The sequence below is a fragment of the Dryobates pubescens genome, chromosome 11 (genome assembly GCF_014839835.1).
Source record: "Dryobates pubescens isolate bDryPub1 chromosome 11, bDryPub1.pri, whole genome shotgun sequence".
Classification (NCBI taxonomy): Eukaryota; Metazoa; Chordata; class Aves; order Piciformes; family Picidae; genus Dryobates; species Dryobates pubescens.
In genome coordinates this window covers 19,518,735-19,536,889 of record NC_071622.1, presented here as the reverse complement: position 1 = coordinate 19,536,889, position 18,155 = coordinate 19,518,735, and the positions used below count along the sequence as shown (strand labels likewise).

Genomic DNA, 18,155 nt, shown 5'->3' with positions numbered 1-18,155 from the left:
TCCTGCTTCTGTTCCTACCCATAATTCTTTCTGAAATATGCATGCCTGGCAAGACCTAAAATGGGTTGTATTTAATTACATAATTTCTGATGAAAATGTTCTTTTATTTTTTAGTTATGAATTGGCTGTCTGTATACTTTTTTTGTATTTTTCTCCCAAGCTTTATATAGCAACTAGAAAAATACTTCCTCAGGCTTACAGCACAGAACACTTTCAGTTCCTTAATACAACATTATTATAAACATTCATATTTTCTAGTTCAAAGTTAGACAAAATATTTTTCTTAAATGTTTGCCTCATCTGTCAAATTAGAATACTTTATTGATCAATACAAGACCTGCTAAATTCAACAAGATCCTCAAGCTCTTAAAAATGGAGGAACTCTCACTATCACACACATTGTATCGAGTAATTGCCCATTCCTTTTGTAATAAATAGTAAAGTTGGACTTTGTTGAAATAACTGATGCATGAAGGAAAAGATGTGCTTTATCAAGACATCAATTTTTAAAGCAAATAAACTGCCTTTGACCTCTAGAAAAAAGTTCTTCATTATTAATTTATAAGGGTTTTATGGTATTTTTCACATAGATTACAAACAAAATGCAGGCCTGGCATTATATGGGTCATACCTGTGCACAGACATTGACAAATAACTGATCTGAATTTTGTAGCACTGAGTGTGTGTAAATATCAAAAGGGTGGAAGGTAAACAAGATGGGGCTGGGCTCTTTTCAGTGGTGCCCAATGACAGGACAAGGGGCAATGAGCAAAAACTAAAACACAGGAAGTTTCACTTAAACAAAGAATAGTGTCTTTACTTTGAGGGTGACAGAGCACTGGAACAGCTGCCCAGAGAGGTTATGGAGTCTCCTCTGGAGACTTTCAAAACCCACATGGATGTCTTCCTGAGCAATCTGATCTCAGCAAACATGCTTTAGCAGGGGGGTTGGACTAAATGCTTTCCAGAGGTCCTTTCCAATCCCTGTCGTTCTGTGAGTGTGTAGAACATCTGAATGTTAGTGGTCTGGCTGGAGCATAGCCAGCATTTGTTCTTGTAGGAAGGTGTGTGAGCTTAACCACAAGCACTGCACACCTTTAGATCAAAGCTGGCTCAGGTTTTTCCAGCTTGGAGCATGAGTAAGATAAGTCTGTTTGCACATGTCTGTATAAGCATTTAGTTGTGTTTAAAGATCTGCAGGCACTCCGGAGTACCAGGTGGAAATCTGAAGACAAACAGAGCCACTAGATTTTGCCTTTGATTATGCACTATCTATTGCTGGCTAACGAGCTTTTGGGTAGTAACCTATGTCAGAGCTTGTGGATTCTGTGCTTCATATAAAACATAAGTTAATATAGTAAGTTAATATAATAAGTTAATGTTGCATAGATTTGGATGATTACTATGTCAATGAGCTGAAATATTAAGTAAAAGGAGATAGGTTCCACCTTTAAAATTTGTGGTCTTCAATCAAAGACAGTGAAGTTAATATTGGGAGGTGGTCTTCACAGAAAGTCAGTGTGGTAATATTATGTATTGGGCAATGCCAATCAATGATAAAAAACTTCCAAGATTAGGCAAGTATATTACTATTTCTGTAAAGATATGACCGGTACTTTCTTCTCACGTTTTACATGTAGAGAAGACCTGTGGCACTGCTGACAGTACTTGGTGAAATTCCTGTTAATTCTAGGTTGTCTTTTAGAATTATCTTCTAACAATCCCTTTTTGATAACCTGCTTAAACCAGTTCACTTCTTGGATCTCAAAGGATAGGTATTTCTAGTTCCTTTTTTTGGCACCTAATTCAGGTGTTCGGGTTAGTCACTTGGGTGCATTCAGAGCTCTTCATTTTGGTGTGCAGAGCTGCTCTCTTGACAGTTCCTGCATCTCTGTGTTGACTCTACAGGGTAGGCAGACTCTTAACTTACATTATGTGATGCGAGTTTTATGAATTACCCTCTTTCAGATCAGGGAAACAAGATGGTTTCGTTGAAGATTGAGTGAAAGACAAGATGACACTAGTGTAAAGGCTGAGAAGTATGGGGCAGTAGGGAGACAAGACAATCACCATCATTCCAGGTGACTGTTTACTGAAGGAAACAGCCAAGGTCACACAAAATAATAGTCTCTTGGAAGGGTTCCTTGGAGGTATAGTGTCTTGCAGTGAGCTACAGGAGAGTGCAGCTGTTCAGTTCCAGGAGGGCTCTTCCAGCTGCAGAAAGTTTGCCAGGCAGGGGAGTAAGCACCTTCTTGTCTAAATATTTCTTATGCTGCTATATGGAAGGTGACATACCATGACTATCATAAAGTGGTGGCATATAATATATCCTCTCTGCCTATTTGTGACCCCTGATAAAGCAAACAGATCCCCGTGCTCTTCACTGTCTCTTGTTTCTGGCAGCAGAGCCTTGAATCAGCAGGATGTTGTAGAACTCGGCATTGATCTTGTGACAAGCAGGTGAAAGGCTGGAAGGCATAAGGTGGAAAAGGACCTGTAATGGGCTGCCATCCAGGAAAGGTTGCAACGCCTGACCCTGACTGGAGCGAGCAGCCTGGTCACCAACAAGATAGCAAGTGCTCATCCAGATTTGCAAACTGGTGTGTAAAATGAAAGTGTTTAGACAGTTGGTCCTAAATTTTGAGCAGGTGTTGGAGAAATGATTGATGTTTGCAGAAGTATATCTGGAGCCTGAAAGCAAAGGGTGTTTCTGTGCATTGTATAGAGTCTAGGAATTTAAACCACCGTGTTGACTGAGGCTGATTACACTGCGTCTAGAGGTGCATGTTAAGAGGAATGTAGTCAAGTCTGTAAAGTCTGTCCCATGGCATTTTTATTGTTTTATCATTGTCATAGATTGTTTGTCATCATGGTGTGTTGTTATTTGTTGTTTTTTTGTTTTGTTTTTTTTTCCCTGAAGCACGGAGTTGTTATGAAATAGTTATGTAATGTCCAAGGATGTATATCTACTGACATTAGAAAACTACTCAGTGAGAAACATGGTGGTGAAAATTGAGAGGTATGTCCTTAACACATGTTGACTGTAAGACAGGAGACACATTGTGGAAAAGTTACTTCAGTCTTTCTTAAGACTGCCAAAATTTTTAAAAAGCCACATTTTATATGTGCAGAGGATATATTGGGAAACCTACCTAATCTCTGTTTCTATTTTCACAAAATTGAATATTTAGTATTGCTCATTGTAAGCATGTAAAATTACATCATTTACAACTCAATGCAATTTAATGTTAAATACAGCTTCAAATTTTTCTCTTATATTTTGCACTATTGAAAGCAGTGCTTCCTAAACGCCACAGTTGAAAATACTTGAATTTCTTGTGAATTATTTTTATTTTTTTTTCCCCACAATTGCAGGATATTTGCATTCAAAACTTTTACATAAACAGTGATGGAAGCTGGTGACCATGAATTGGTGGCTCTCCAGCCAGCCACCTTTGGGGCTGCGAGAGTGTACGCACTTGTAGATCAAGATCTGCCAGTGCTAGTTGTTCAGGTACTTTATTCCTGAAAAAGTTAAGTGCATTTGGTTCTTGGAGTAAGTAGAACCCAGTTTAAATATGTATAATGCAGCCATGTTTATATGTTGTATATTAGAATTCAACTTCTTCAGTCTGATTTTTCTCTAAGGAGGAAATTGCTACTCCCCTCCCCTGCCCCCAGTAATGAAATAATGGTTTGTTCAGTAAATTTTGCAAGTAACCTTGCTGAGAAAGTTTTTTTAGTTGAAAGCATGAATGTGCAAATTATTAGATGACAGCTGGTTATGGCTGCTATGATGATGGTAGTACTCCATCTTAATAATGGAAGAACTGCAGAAGAGTTACTGTTCTTTTTTTATATGGGGTCATGGTAAGTTAAAAATGCCTTTCATCTTCACTTCTGAATAAGTTGTTTATAGTATTTTAACATAAAATGTGTGTTTACATATAAAATGTGATGCATTTAAAAGCTGTGAAAACACATGTTAGAGCCATTTTTGCATTCTGAAAGGGAAAAAAACCACACCTACCACCACTTCTCAGTTGACGTGAAAAAAGACTTTTAGCAGAGTAAAACTACATTATAGAACTTTTCTTAACAGGAAGTAGAAGAGAGTAGTGGTTAGAAAACACTGCATACAGGAAGCTTGGCACATGCATAGCTCTAAGTGGCTCTAAGTTGTCCAGCTCCCTTTAGGTATTTTCTCTTTTGCTTTTGTGAAAGTCGCCAGTGTTTATAGATGGCAGCTCAGAAGGAGGGTCCTTGTAACCAGTGCACAGGGACAGCCACAGCGCTACAGAAGCTGGAAGGTTTTGCTAATCGCCTTTTCCATAGGCACTCAAAGAGCGGTGGGCATGAACAGAGGGCGGCTCTGGAAAATGAGAGCCAGCACTGTTCTGAACTTGCTGTCCTGTGGGACAAATCAAGTAAGTAGAGGGGTTTGTTTTACAGATCTTTGCTCTTCGGTTTGCCTAGTGATTGAAAAATTTGCATGATTGTGGTCAAATATGAACAGTGTTCTGTGGTATGTTCCAGGGACAGTTTTACAATTAATTACTTAAAGGCATTAATTAGAAGAAGAGAGTGTTGCATTGGACAGGAGGAGATGAGGCTGGTTCATAGGCTGGTGGCAGCAGGAGAATTCATTCTTCATCCATTCTTTTCTCAAGAAGCACAGTTGACTTGTTTTGGCAATCCCCCACCCCAGTTTTGACTTCTCAATTGCTTCTTTTCTTTTCAAATTAAATTAGGTAGTTCAGCTGAAATGAAAAAAAATCATAAATGATTGTCATGTTTAAATTTTGGAATACACAAACAATGCTGCACAAATTAATTTCTAATTATAAGGCTTTTTATGATTCATTTTATTTAAAGGTATAAATTCATCAGAATGCTCTATACAGTGGTAAAAAAAAACCACAATTGTGTTAGGTTTTAACTAATACATATTTAGTGTGGGAATGCTGGCTATCATAGCTTTACTTAATTAGTGGGCAGTTGGTGGTATTACACTGTTTAAAACCTTTCATCATTTCATTTTGGTTAATAAAAGTGAGGTTTCAAAAAATGTCACCATCTAGTTTGACATTTGATTTTTTTTTTAAAGTCCTTGCAATATTTTGCAAAGCAGTTGTTATCTTTGTGGTTAAATACTCATTTTTAAATGTACAGTATGGTAACTGATGATATTTTGTTCCACATTTCACTGCATTGATGGATTTGAGATAACACAGTTATCTCAGTTGAAAAAAAGGCCTTAAAACCACAGTGTTACCATGAAGAAAATCAGTATTTTTATATCTCCCTGCTTACAATGTAAAATATTATGTGAGATGGGAGGAAATCTGTTCTCAGAGGATAAGCAGTAAACATGGAAACAAAAAGGTGTTAATGCATTCACCTAAAATAGATTAAATCTAGGTCTCCCAAATGAGATGGGGGAAAAAGAATCAGCCATTTTTTGGAGGAAGATAAATGATAAAAGTGCATAAATTCTGAGCTTCTACTTCTCCAAAATATTTTCTGCTTGGTGTTTATGTAGAAGTCCTTTTTTTATGTAAATAGCCATTTGAAAAAATAACAGTGAAGCATTTTTGTTTATATAACATGAAGAAAAAAATGGTATTGACCTACTGACACTTACGGATTGTGACCTGTTTGTGTACAAGGCTCTACTATTTTTTTCTTCTCTGTTTAAGGCAGGCTTCCTCGTGTGACATGCTGGGTGAGGAAATGGACTGTCATGTCTCTTGATGATAAACATGGTGAAAATAGCTGCTCTACAGATGCTGCTTTAAGTCATAATTAAGGGCAGTGGTTGCATGCAGTTTTTATGAGCCAGAGTTACTGGGTTGGTAGCTGAACAGTTGTTGATCCTATGGTAGATTATAAAGGAGTATAGTGGAGGGAGTATTTCTGTCTACTACTGACTCCTAATTATATTTTAGAAAAAACCACATTATCTCTGAAAATTAGGTGTGAAAAATGAAAGAAACAGTGAGGAGAGGAGGGGTTGTTTGATGTGGTCTGTGTTGGATTTTGTTTGTTTGTTTGCGATTTTTTTTTTTTTTACCTGAGAGATCAAATGTTGTAGAATTGCATTCAGTCACTGAACTTGGTGACAGAAAGTCATTGAAAACTTAATGAGTAAGCAGTGTTTAGAAACTTGATGTTTGCCTTGTAAGGATATTTTAATATTCTCAACTCTTATGTCCACTCTTCACTGTAACTTATGATGTGTTGGTGCAAGGAAGCTACATAGCAGACAGTGTGAATTACTCTTGAAGTTTGAGACAAAAGCACTCTAATTCTTGAAAAAACATTTGGAAAGAGATCTCCTGGAATTTCTGTTGGTTTACATTTTGAGGTAGAATCCATTTGAAAAGGAAGTGAATATATTTATACCTTTGCTGTAATTAAATACTGTAAAAGGTTTGCTTCCATGTACATCCTTTAAAGTGCAATTACTGCTGAAGCTGTGGGTTTGCTGAAGGGGCAAGGAGCTTGTTGAGTGGACTTTGTGTTGTCAGCCATCTAGTGCTGTGAGTTTGAGTAATTTGCTTTGTGGTCTATGGCCTTAGGTGTTTTTCAGTGGTTGTTTTTGAAATTTAACAACTTTGCTTATTTTGATACGTAAAACACAGTTTTTCTAATGTGTCTTGGATTCTTGATTCATGCATGAAACAAATGTTTGTTGAATGCTCAGAATGCATTAGGGCAGAGGTGGCTTGGGGTACCATGAGCCTAGGAATCTGTTTTGAAAAGCTAACTGAGCACATGTATAATTGTACAGCCTGAACTGGTAACCAGGTCCGTTGTGCTGCATAGCCAAAGGATAAAAGAGATGTGATGATAGTCATCAGAAGGATGCACTTCATTCTTAGTTCTGACATATTGATTGTGACCACTTGCAACTATATGAAACCTGTGTTCTGTTTTCTTGGTTGCTTGTTGCTCTCACAAAGATTGAAATGTGAAAGGAAAGAGAATGAGGCTTTTAGGATTTGAATGTAGAGACAGATCAGTCTGGATATTTTAGCTTTGAACTGCTACAAATATTTTCCAAATCTGTGCATAATAAAAGAATGCAATAACAACATGGATAGCCAGAATAGAATAGAATTAACCAGGTTGGAAAAGACCTTTGAGATCATCAAGTCCAACCTATCTAATCAACTAAACCATGGCACCAAGCACCCCATCCAGTCTCTTCCTAAACACCTCCAGGGATGGTGACTCCACCACCTCCCTGGGCAGCCCATTCCAATGGCCAATCACTCTTTCTGTGAAGAACTTCTTCCCAACATCTAGCCTAAATCTCCCCTGTCGCAGCTTGAGACTGTTTCCTCTTGTTCTGGTGCTGGTTGCCTGGGAGAAGAGACCAACGCCCCACCTGGCTACAAGCTGCCTTCAGGTAGTTGTAGACAGCAATAAGGTCTCCCCTGAGCCTTCTCTTTTCCAGGCTAAGCAACTCCAGCTCCTTCAGCCTCTCGTCATAGGGCTTGTGCTCAAAACCCCTCACCAGCTTTGTTGCCCTTCTCTGGACGTGTTCCAGCAACTCAACATCTTTCCTAAACTAAGCGGCCCAGAACTGGACCTGGTATGGTGTGGAAAATCACTCTCAGTGCATCTTTTTAGTCTCTAAATGGCAAATGGATGGGTGGTGAATAGTCAAAGGACTGTTATTTGGTCTCTAACCGATTCAAAATAGTATCAGTATACTTTCAAATACAGCGGAAGGACTTGGAGATATTTAGCTGAACAATTTATGTATATATCTGTGTGTGTTGAGAAAAATATGTGTGAAATATGAAATAATGTACAGAGTACATTGTGTGAATTGATTCAAGCTTTAGAATAACTACTACTTGGGTACAAGTCAACAGATAATTCTGGTCTAAGGTTGCCATGGAAACAACCAGTGCTTGATATAATTGAGAACATCTTAAAACCTCCTGGTGTTTGCATGCTTTTTTTCTCCCTGCCATTTTGAGTTGCTTTAGACATGAATAGGTATCATTGGTCAGAACAGGAGTAGATAATGAGCAAAACCTAATACCCATGTCCTGAGTATTGATTTTTGGTTTACTACTGGTATCTTGTGCTTCATAGGGTTTTTTTTGCATCGGAAGGAGCTTATAAGGAAGAGCAGCTCTCTGGATTCTGTGTGCTCTGTCTTTCCAGTTAGTGTATAAGTGTGTTTGGAGATTGAAACACTGATTTGGTAGAGATTAACATACTTCATCAACTCTTGGATTAATATTAGGAGCAATATGTTTCTGAAAACTAGCTTTTCAACATGAATGGTAAGTCGTTTCTATTACCTTTTATGCTATTTTTTTGTTCTGTCTTCACAAGCAGGAAAAATCTGCCAGGTTTCCCTTTCTTGTCTGCAGAGCTGCATCGACTACTGATCTCTTTGTTTTTGTAATCGACTCACAGTGGGCTTCTATTAAAAATTACTGGTCTTAAAGATTTGCAGTTTTTATTACACGTAGCTGGTATTTAGCATTTGAAATTTTATTTAGAAGCTTTCTTTCAGAAATAGCTGTTACAGATCATTAAGGCACAGAATCTGATTTGGGAAATGTTATAATTTAATGATACACATCTATTCACCTAATATTCTGTGCCAGTCATAAATTATTTTCTGTGAATTGATACAAATAAAAGAGGCCTTCTGAAATTATTATAATCATCACTGATTTTTTTTTCCTGTCTTCCATCTGCACCAGCTTGCTCTTCTGCAGCTTTTTATTATTTCTAAATTACAGAATAACAGAATAGTTGAGGTCATTCATGGAAGTAGGGGAGGGGAGTCTTATTTGAAATGAGATACTGTAATAGACCTAGTAAACTTATAAGGCAGATACTTGCTTTCCCAAAGCACTGTGACTACTTATACTGAGGTACTTTGAATTTAAGGGAATTATGAATTGCTATATTCCTACTTGAAATATCACTGAAAGTTGTATCTCAATATGTAAACTATGTATTTATTTCCTTGGAGTCAGATATCCTTTGATAACTGTTTGCAAAAAAAGCCCAATTATGTTAGTTTCTGAAATGATGCCTTTTTGTTTCAGCAGATAGTCTGGGTCTTTGGAAAATAATTTGTGGTGCTTTGAGAAATCTTTGAAAGAAAAAACAGTTAGTCTTGGGGTTTGTGTCTCTCTCTGGTTTTGCTTTATCCTGCAAATAGAAAAGACCATTTTTAGGAAGGTTTCACTTTTGTACATGGCATGCGATAAAGAGTGGGAGGAGTCATCTCAGTGCCTTATCTAATATCAGCTTATATATACTTATCACATACGAATGTGTTGAGGTCATCTTCCCTGAAATGAAAAGTCTGGCTCTCAATTCCTCGGTGTACAAAATACAACAATACTCACGTCAAAACTGGTACAGATATAGGACAAGGTTTCAGAACTTTGTATGGATATTATGGAGATTCATGTTTCAGCATCATGAGCAAACCTAAACCTGGGCTGTTGGTGAAAGACTTGGGCCAGCCTCCCCTTGTGCCCTCCCCACAGCCCTGTAGGAATGGTGGCTGGTGGGAGCCTAACAGCGGGCTGTGGGGAGCTGGTGTGTCCCCTAACCTCTCTGCCAAAATCTGGCCCTGCTCAGCTTCTCCGGAAAGTGAGGGTGAAACTACAGCTGTGTCGTGCTTCCTTGACATCACTGAGCCACCTTCATCTACTAATGGCGAGGTCTCTCATTAGGTCAGAAAGTCTCTACATTTCACCAATTACCAGGCTGCATTTTCCATCATGTTTTTCTGTTTCTCTTACAGTTAAATTGTGGCTTCAACTACAAAATTTGTGTAAATCAGCACTGAGCTTTAAATTTTGCTGCTTAAGAGGTTTGGGTGTGGGTTTTTTTGGTGGTGGTTGATTTGTTTGTTTGTTGGGTTTTGGGGGTTTTTTTGGTGCGTGTGTGTTCGCTTGGGTTTTGTTGTTGGGGGGTTTTCCCCTTCTTTTTTGTGTTTTGCCTTTTTTTTCCACCCTCTTTCTGTTTTGATTGAGTCATTTTAAGGGAAGTAATTTCTTACAAACCAGGTGAAAAAGAGTTCACAGGTCTTTTGTTTCATTGGTCATTTGGGGCCTTTGGGGAAGTGGAAGTGTGTAGTGGTTTTCTTCTTTTCCTTGGGGTTTTATTCTGCAATTTGAATCTGTAGATTTCATTCATCTTGACATCCAGGCTACTGGTTCCATTAAAAATAGAAATAAATAGCTGTAGCTTTTTCCAAGTGTCAGTTCCCAATCAAAAAGATCTATACGTGAGAAGTTATTTTAACAAAGGAATGGCGACTACTTCCTGCTGTGTCAGGTGAGGGTTAGGATTGGATTAAGACTTCAACTGAAGACTTCAAAGAAGGAAAAACTGTTTTTCTGTTTCTTTGGCTTAGGGTTTTTGTTTTTAACAGCAAAACAATCTTGAACAGGTAAAACTGGAAGGCCAAGTAACTTCAGTAGTCCCAGCTCTTAGTTCTGAAAGGTAAATCTCTGCTAGATCTTTAGGAATAGTCTTAATACTCCGAAGTATTACCAACTAGATGATTGGGCTAGTACTTTAAATTACTGCAGGCTGAGATAATTGCTGATATAGATGGTTATGCTTATAAGACAGTAGCTACCAAGTGTGTGTGGAGATAGATGGAGTGGTATGAGGAAAGCTTGTGAGCAGTGCTGATAGACTGCTGAATTATTGTCCAGCTTTGTGTACACCGGATAATAGGAATGTTACAGGAATGAGGGTGAACGGGGGCAGTGTAAATGTCTTAGTGCATTGGGAGTGTCTCCTAAAGGCAGGAGACAAGAAGTAGCATTAATTATTCCTACAGCTGGAAAGACTATAGAAAATGGAAGGATGCTGTGGAATTTTCGGGTGCCAAACCTGTACATCTTCCAGTGCATGTCTCGTAGGACTAATGATTTCTTCCTTTCAAAAACTCCCCAATATTACTGCTAGCCTCTGACAGCAGACTAGAAAAGTCTTTTAGGTGTTGACCTGGGTTCGTGTTTTGTTCTGATTCTTGCACAACATTTTGAAAAAAAGAAAAGACAACACAAGAGCTGCTGCATTAACATGGGTCTAAAATTAGTCCACACGGTGAACAGTCCCTCAGGGTGCTTGGTTTGGGGTATAAGTAAAAAATGAGTTTAACACAATTGAGGTTTCTGCCAAAGGAAAGGATGTTTGGTATGCTGTAATCTTGCATGCTGTGAACTGTGACTTACTCTACTCCCTGTTGTTACATCTCTTACACATATTTTGATACCAAAAGAATTTCTTCTTTCCTTGGTTTTGAGTTTACATCTCAAATTGTTTGTATAATTATTTGTTGCTAGTTCCTCTAACAGCTGCTGCTGGTAATGCTGTTGCAGGCCAAAGTTCACAACAGGAATTTCCAGGCTTTAATTAATGAGGTTCTTAGAGGCAGTTTTGTAACATGAATAATGTTTTTAGTGTTTTCCTTTATTCATCCTAGTTGCTGACAAATATTCCAGCCCAGTAAGAATTCACATGGTTTAGGTTTTTTAATTTCTTTTTTTCTTGAAGGGTTTGCAACTCAATTCTGTGCAGGTTTTATGCTTGCCTTTTTACCCAAATAAGCACTAACCAGTTTCTCTCCAAAGTCCCATTCTTTATTAGAATGGATAGTAAGCACTTTTACCTACTTTTTGTTTACCCTTACCCTGAAACAAACAAGAACTTGTTCACTTGATATGTTGAATTGTGAAATGTGTTTATTTACATAAGACCTCCTTATTCAGGAAGTCAGTCTCTCTGCTATTTTGAGTTAAAAATGAACTTCTCCTGCTTGGCTAGTTACCGCAGCAACCCTTTCCTGTAAATATTGAGTGTGTGTTCTGCAAGAGGTATGTCAGCATAACAATGTGTGAGAAACTCAAATCTTGCAAAAAGATGAAGAGCTATTTTGCTGGTTTACCTTGACAGCTGTGAAGATGCCTTACTGATTCTTGTGCATGTATATGAGAATCCATGGAGCTTTGTTAATCCGAGGGCTGAGACGAAGTAGCTTTGTGGGAAGTGGACTTAGGCATGAATACAGTTAGACCAAGACTGGCATATCTGCTATTATTTTGATGCCTTGTATGAAATACTTGAGGGAAGAAAGAAAGAAAGAAACAAAACAAAACAAACAAAAAAAAAAAACCACAAATAAGAGCTGCCTTTTCTAAGTAAATTGTAAAATGCATTTGTATAGCGGACAGCTTGTGCAGTTGTTTAATTTGCAGTATAAGGAACAATTGAGTTTACTAACATGTGGTTTACTTTAAAAGAAAAATATATTTGTTCATGAGTTTAGCATTATGAGAGTCATTGCTGGCTTGCAGGGAGCTCATTAGTCAACATGCAAATCACATGGACTACCTGCAGATTTAGGTTTACAGTTTCTGGTGATCTAACCATACACCAGACCCAGTGATAGCTGCCCAGTTACTCAACTGGGAAGGTGAGGCAGTAGAATAGAGAGGAGTTAGCCAGTTTCACAACAGTGCAGAAGGGCGGATAGTGTAACTAGAGGAAAACTGCAGCACGTGCATTTTGCTTGGTATGTGGTTTTGACTGTATGAGGCAAATCTGTGATTATTTTATGTGTTTGTATTTAACTATTAGAATTTGCTAAAAAGTTTTACTCAAGAATGTTATACATCTACAAGGTATTTTATAGTAGTACCCCAGAAAATTCTGTTCTTGGAACTCAAATTTTTTGGGTTTTATCTTTTGTCCACATGGTAACCATAGAAATATGCACTGTGGAAACAAGGTCACAATTTTCACATGGTTATCAGTTTCCTTTGTCATGTAATGCCTGGTATATTTCACACAAGAAGGTGGTCATTTATGCTGTAGGTCCTGTGGTAGTTGCAATGTTTTAGACTACTTGCCTGGATAGAGTTGAGTTACAGCTATAAAGAGTGGAGCCGAGCAGATGAAGCTTAATTCCTAATTGCTCACAAAGTACCTCAACCTATGATAATTAAGGATTTTTACATGTTAAAACTTCTTCACATAGCCTTTTCAGGGTAAACTAATTTTGTATATAGGGAGCATTAAATGTGGCATCTGAAAGTAATTGTATTAAATTTACTTATTAATTTGAAATTTTAAGTGAATAGAATTAACTTGCCTAATTCAGTAATTGAAAATTAATAATTTCCATTTGGAATTTTTCTCAAAAGCCTTTGCAGTAGTCCAGTGCTGTACTTCCTTGATTATGGTACACAAATACAATCTGGCACTCCTTCAGAAAGGGAGCAGTTCACATGTTCTCCCATTTCCACACCATTTCTCTCTTCCCTGACCTCAGGAGAAACATTCCTGTGATGAAAAGAACTGAGAGCTGCTGTGGATTAAAATTATCCTCCTTTGCCCTCCCCTAAATTCTATCCATGACTTTTCAATTTGGCCTCATTCCCTGACCTGGCTAGGTGGTTGGCCACAAAGGTGCTTTTGTTCTTTCAAGGAAGGTCGTAACAGAGAGGTGAAAACAACTAAGTGACTGTGGAAGGACAGGGCTAGGGATCCTTTGTATTTATACCAGCACAAACTTAACACTGAACTGCAGCCTAACAAACCAAACTACTATTTCTTGGCCTTTTAAGCATGGATTATTGCAAGAGAGGAAGCAGATTTGGGAATGTGTTCTCTGCCAGTCTGGAGTCATTCCCTTCAATGAACACTTCAATAGCAGGGAAAAGGTATTAGAGAGAGTCATTTCCTTAGACCAAAGCTTAGTTTTAGCATATTCCAGAACTAATGGCAGTCCTAATTGGTTAGTATAGAGAACTGGAACAAAAATCAGATCTAGTCGCTCAGCAAGAGATTGCTATTAATGCTTTAATTTGAAAGGACGGCTGAGGCAAGAAAGAGATGTGCCACCCAGAAGGACCGAAATACCCAGAGATGGAGCAGCTCTCACCCACCAAAAATCTGCAGGAGAATTTAGTCCTGTGCTTAAATTTTCAGATGAACCTGTCATCTGCATTTAGGAAGTCTTGCATGTAACCAATTATTTAGGGATTTAATGAGGTATATTAATAAATAAATGTTTATGAGCATTAGTTCTTGATACTCTTTAGAGTAAGAAAGCAGAGTTTTTATCTCATCTGGTTTGGTTTTGGTTGAAAATGATTGAATGGGACATATGTGCATGTACAGCTCTACTGAGCAGAGCTAGTACAAGACTTGATTTCGTTTGTGACTGAATAAATTTACAGATTTACATTATGCAGTTGGTGGGGGGGAGGGTTAAACAAAAATTCAGGTATTTGTATTTTAAGTGACTTTGTTAGTTGGGTTTGGTCCTGTCTACCAAGAGTGATCTCCCTTATGTTCTACTTTTGGCATTAGCAGGCTTCACTTGCTTCATCTTGTACCAGTACTTTGAGAAAAAGAATAATGGGGAAAGTCTGGAAACTGGATTTGGAAATAAAATACATTTTATTATCTCTAATAAAAATAGAAGAAGGAAGCAGGTAGGTAGGCAGACTATGGCAGTTGTGTGTAGTAGAGTATCTTGTTCAGAATTCAAGAAAGATAGTTGCTACATCTGATAGCTGGAAACCTGGCTCCTCTTTTGGTTTGTCTAAATCAGTCACACCTCATGTGCAGGCTGGGGCTGTCTAGCCAACCAAAGATGTGATCATTAAGAAAGACTTCAGCTTTAATTTACATCTTAAAGGAAGAAAAGCTGGGCTCTTTATAGAGCTCTTGACTATTGCAAATGTGCTTTTATAAAGCCGACAAAATACTGTCTAGCTCAAGACTTCAAAATCATGGACAGGATTAAAAATGAGATTTTGCCAGTGTTCCAGAGTTTGACTTGTAATGATTGAGAACAGTTTGTATTTTAAAAGTGATGCACATTGTGAGATAATTTCTGAATGTCCTCCCTTCAAAATCACATTCTAGTGCTCTTTTCTGGTCTTCAGGAGCTGCAGCTGTAATGGGCTTTTAATGTACTGTTTATGCTATTCCTCTCTCTTTTTCTCCATGCTTTTTCTATGCCCTTCTCTAGTCCTTCCCAGTATTCCATAGAAGTCTTTACAATGTGCAGTTGGATTATTAACACTACCATTTTAATAGCAAACTTAGGTGCAGTTAATTGTTCTTTCAGGATCATTTATTTACCGTGAACTTGCAGGCTTTGCTTTAGCAGATGGACTCTTTCAGAACTGATCCATGTTTTGGTTTGGGGGGTTTTTGGTTGAAGTCTTGTTTTGTTTGGATTTTGGCTCTTGCCTTTCGTTTTGGTGGGGTTTGTTTATTTATTTATTTATCCCACCTGAAGAAAGGTTCTTATCCATTGCAGCTGTTACTTTGCTCTGCATCACCTGTTTTTATCATAATTAGTGTTTAAACACAAATCACAGCCTTGCTCTCAGTCAGAAGATATTAAATTGATTCAGCATTTACTAAGCTAATGTTAGTGACTTTTCAACACTTAGAGCACAAACAAGACAGAACCATAGGTGGTCAGTTTTCACAAGCAGGGCAGTCAGTGTGTCCCACTGCAATAGTAAGAAAAGAAAGACTTGCCCTGTACCAGGCTTCTATCACCTTAGAATATTTTTAACCTACCACTTTCATATTGTGAGCAAGTGTTTTGTTCTTGTTGACAGTCTGTTTCAATGATAGCTTTTTAGTTTGTGTTTTGAAGTGTTTCCCAGGTATTAAAATGTTAACAGGTGCTCAAGGTACTTCTTCTGATTGTATAATAGTTATGTTAGTTATGTGCATCTTCAAACACTTACCAGGGTAGAGGAATCTTCTTGTAAGCCTTGGGAGTTTATAAAAAGAGAAATGCAAATAAATTTAAGACAACAGGTTAATAGTGTAAGAATGGAACTTAGAACTTAAATCCTACACATTTCACTTGCTTCTGAAATGTGGTACCATGACCACAGGATTCACTGAGGCATCTATATACATCTCAAGAATGTTTAAGGCTATAAATACTGTTTTTATAAAAATGAAATAAACACATACATATTTACCAGCACCTCTTCATGCATGCTCATTTTTCATTTAAAGTAAATTTGGAAATTTAATTAAGTAGCCCATTTAGTTCTGGGCTTAAATGATTATATTACAGTTTTGGAACAAAAATTGAATTGTATTTTGATAAAGGGCATTTTAAATACCAAGCAGAGATTGGCATTTAGCACAGCAGATGGGGATTTGTTGTGGTGCCCAATGTTTACTCTTTATCAGTTTAGTTCTTGCTTCCTTGCCATGAATCCTCTCCAAAAACTTCACCACCACCCAAAAATCCAAAAACAACCAAAAAAAAGTCTGGCTTGCTGGCTCTTGTGGGAGATGTGTTTGAGAATAACAAATACAGTGCACGTGGGAGGTGGGAGAAAGGCAAAGTAATTCATGGTAACTCTTCCAGGACCACTCCATCTGTGACCCCTTTTCCTGTGCTGTCATTGCACTCCTGCAACTGAGAGGTACTAACCCTTTTAATTTTTTTTCAGGATCTTTCCTTTGATTCTCACTCATTCTTAAACTGTATTAACAATAGTTTTTTTGTAAGCCTGCTGAATTTGAATACAAAAGTTAATCAATAAAAATATTGCAGATTGTGTGAATAAACTGTTATCTAATAATTTCCCACCATTTAGGGATGGTCCAGGTGGGTTTTTGTTTTGTGTGTGGTAGAGTTTTTTCATTTGCCTGGGTTTTGGTTTCTATTATGGTCTTTTCTAATAGCTCCTTTTATGCTGGTATTACCTAGGGACCTCTGGGTTTGGTTTTAACTCCCTTAGAAATCTCTTCCAGCAGGCTTTGCTGCCTCTCACCATGTTGTCTTGATTCTGAGTACAACTCTCCACAGGCCCAGTCTCAGGCCACCTGTGATAATGCAGAGGGGATGGCTTCCATCTTGTCCCACTCTGTGTGCACCTGTAGCACTTCCTCTGACCAGCATTTGAACTGAAGCAGGGAGAAGTTATAAAACTGCTTGAAGTCTTTCAGTTGTAACTCCTTGGCCATTACCCCATTTCATACTGCCTTCTGAATCTCCCCACATTGCCTACTCTATGATTTGGATGTTTGCATTGCATAGAACTTGTGCCTCCTGACAATGATTGCTCATGCTGGTCAGAGAGCGAGATTTGTGCTGTGTGTTTGTGCTTGCCTCATCTCTGGACCACTGGTGCATCCTCTGCAGTTACAGCTGATGTCCTCCCTGATATATCTAGTTGTTTTTACCAGAGCTGTGGTCTTCCTGGTTCCTGTGCTTGTTATTCATGCTTTCCTCTCTCCTGCTACCACTTTCCTTTCTTGAGCAAGAGCTTTTCCTCCTTAAGTTTCAGCCCCTTTCACTCCCAACTTCTGTACCAGTGAAACCAGTCTGAAAAGAATCTGTTTGCTGGTCTTTGCATCCACTCCTTGCATCTTCATCTTTATTTTGCTCAGCCATATACGAGTGATCCTGGCTCTTTAGTATTTATGGGAACCTATATATCAACATATCAACATCTCTTTCCTGACTTTTGTTGTTGTTTTGGGGGGGGGTGGATGGATGGTTTTTTGTTGGGGGGGGGGGGGGGTTGTGCTATTCTTTTTTGAGAGTCTTATGCAATTAAATCATACATGTGTGGCCATTGTTCAGGATTCCCATGTGCATTCCAGCTTGTACACAGCAACTTCAGCAGTGCAAAACCCTCTTTCAGGGGGGTTTGTTGCTGTTGGGTGGTAACAGGACTGAAATTTGAATTTTATTTGTTTTTCTGGAAACTGCTTCCATTTCTGTGCTATCCACCACATGCTATGCAATTCACACATGCTGTCTTTTGGAACAAAATGCTAAATAGTGGGAAGATCACCCGATCACAGGCTTTATTGTGATCCGTCATGTGACAAGATAGATAGCAACAGAGGTTGTGTGTGTCTTGGAACAGATTATTTATTAAGGATGCCAACTTGATCTCCTGAAGTTTTGTAAGCTGTGCTTATTTCTGTGATGCATCATCTTTCTTTCATACCGAATTTAGCTGCCTTATTTTTTTTCCTTTGCTCAAACATTCTGTGATTTAGCATGAGTTATTCTGTCTGTGTGGGAAAGGGCTGTTCTTGAGTGGGGAGGGGAAAGGGTGGAATGTATTTGTTTTCTA

At 38.2% G+C, this 18,155-nt stretch overlaps 1 protein-coding gene across 2 annotated transcripts in view; it reads left to right on the top strand.

The window, feature by feature from the left end:
• PRKACB (protein kinase cAMP-activated catalytic subunit beta) overlaps positions 1 to 18,155 on the top strand; it is a 70,731-nt gene that overhangs the window by 30,794 nt on the left and 21,782 nt on the right. Inside the window, exon 1 of one of the 2 annotated variants that reach the window (XM_054164946.1) lies at positions 7,945 to 8,306. The exons of the other annotated variant lie outside the window; for it this stretch is intronic. Coding sequence (XP_054020921.1) covers positions 8,300 to 8,306 — 7 coding nt within the window. The 5' untranslated portion in view covers positions 7,945 to 8,299. Of the gene's footprint in view, positions 1 to 7,944; positions 8,307 to 18,155 lie in introns of those variants that run through there. 2 annotated transcript variants of the gene reach the window in all.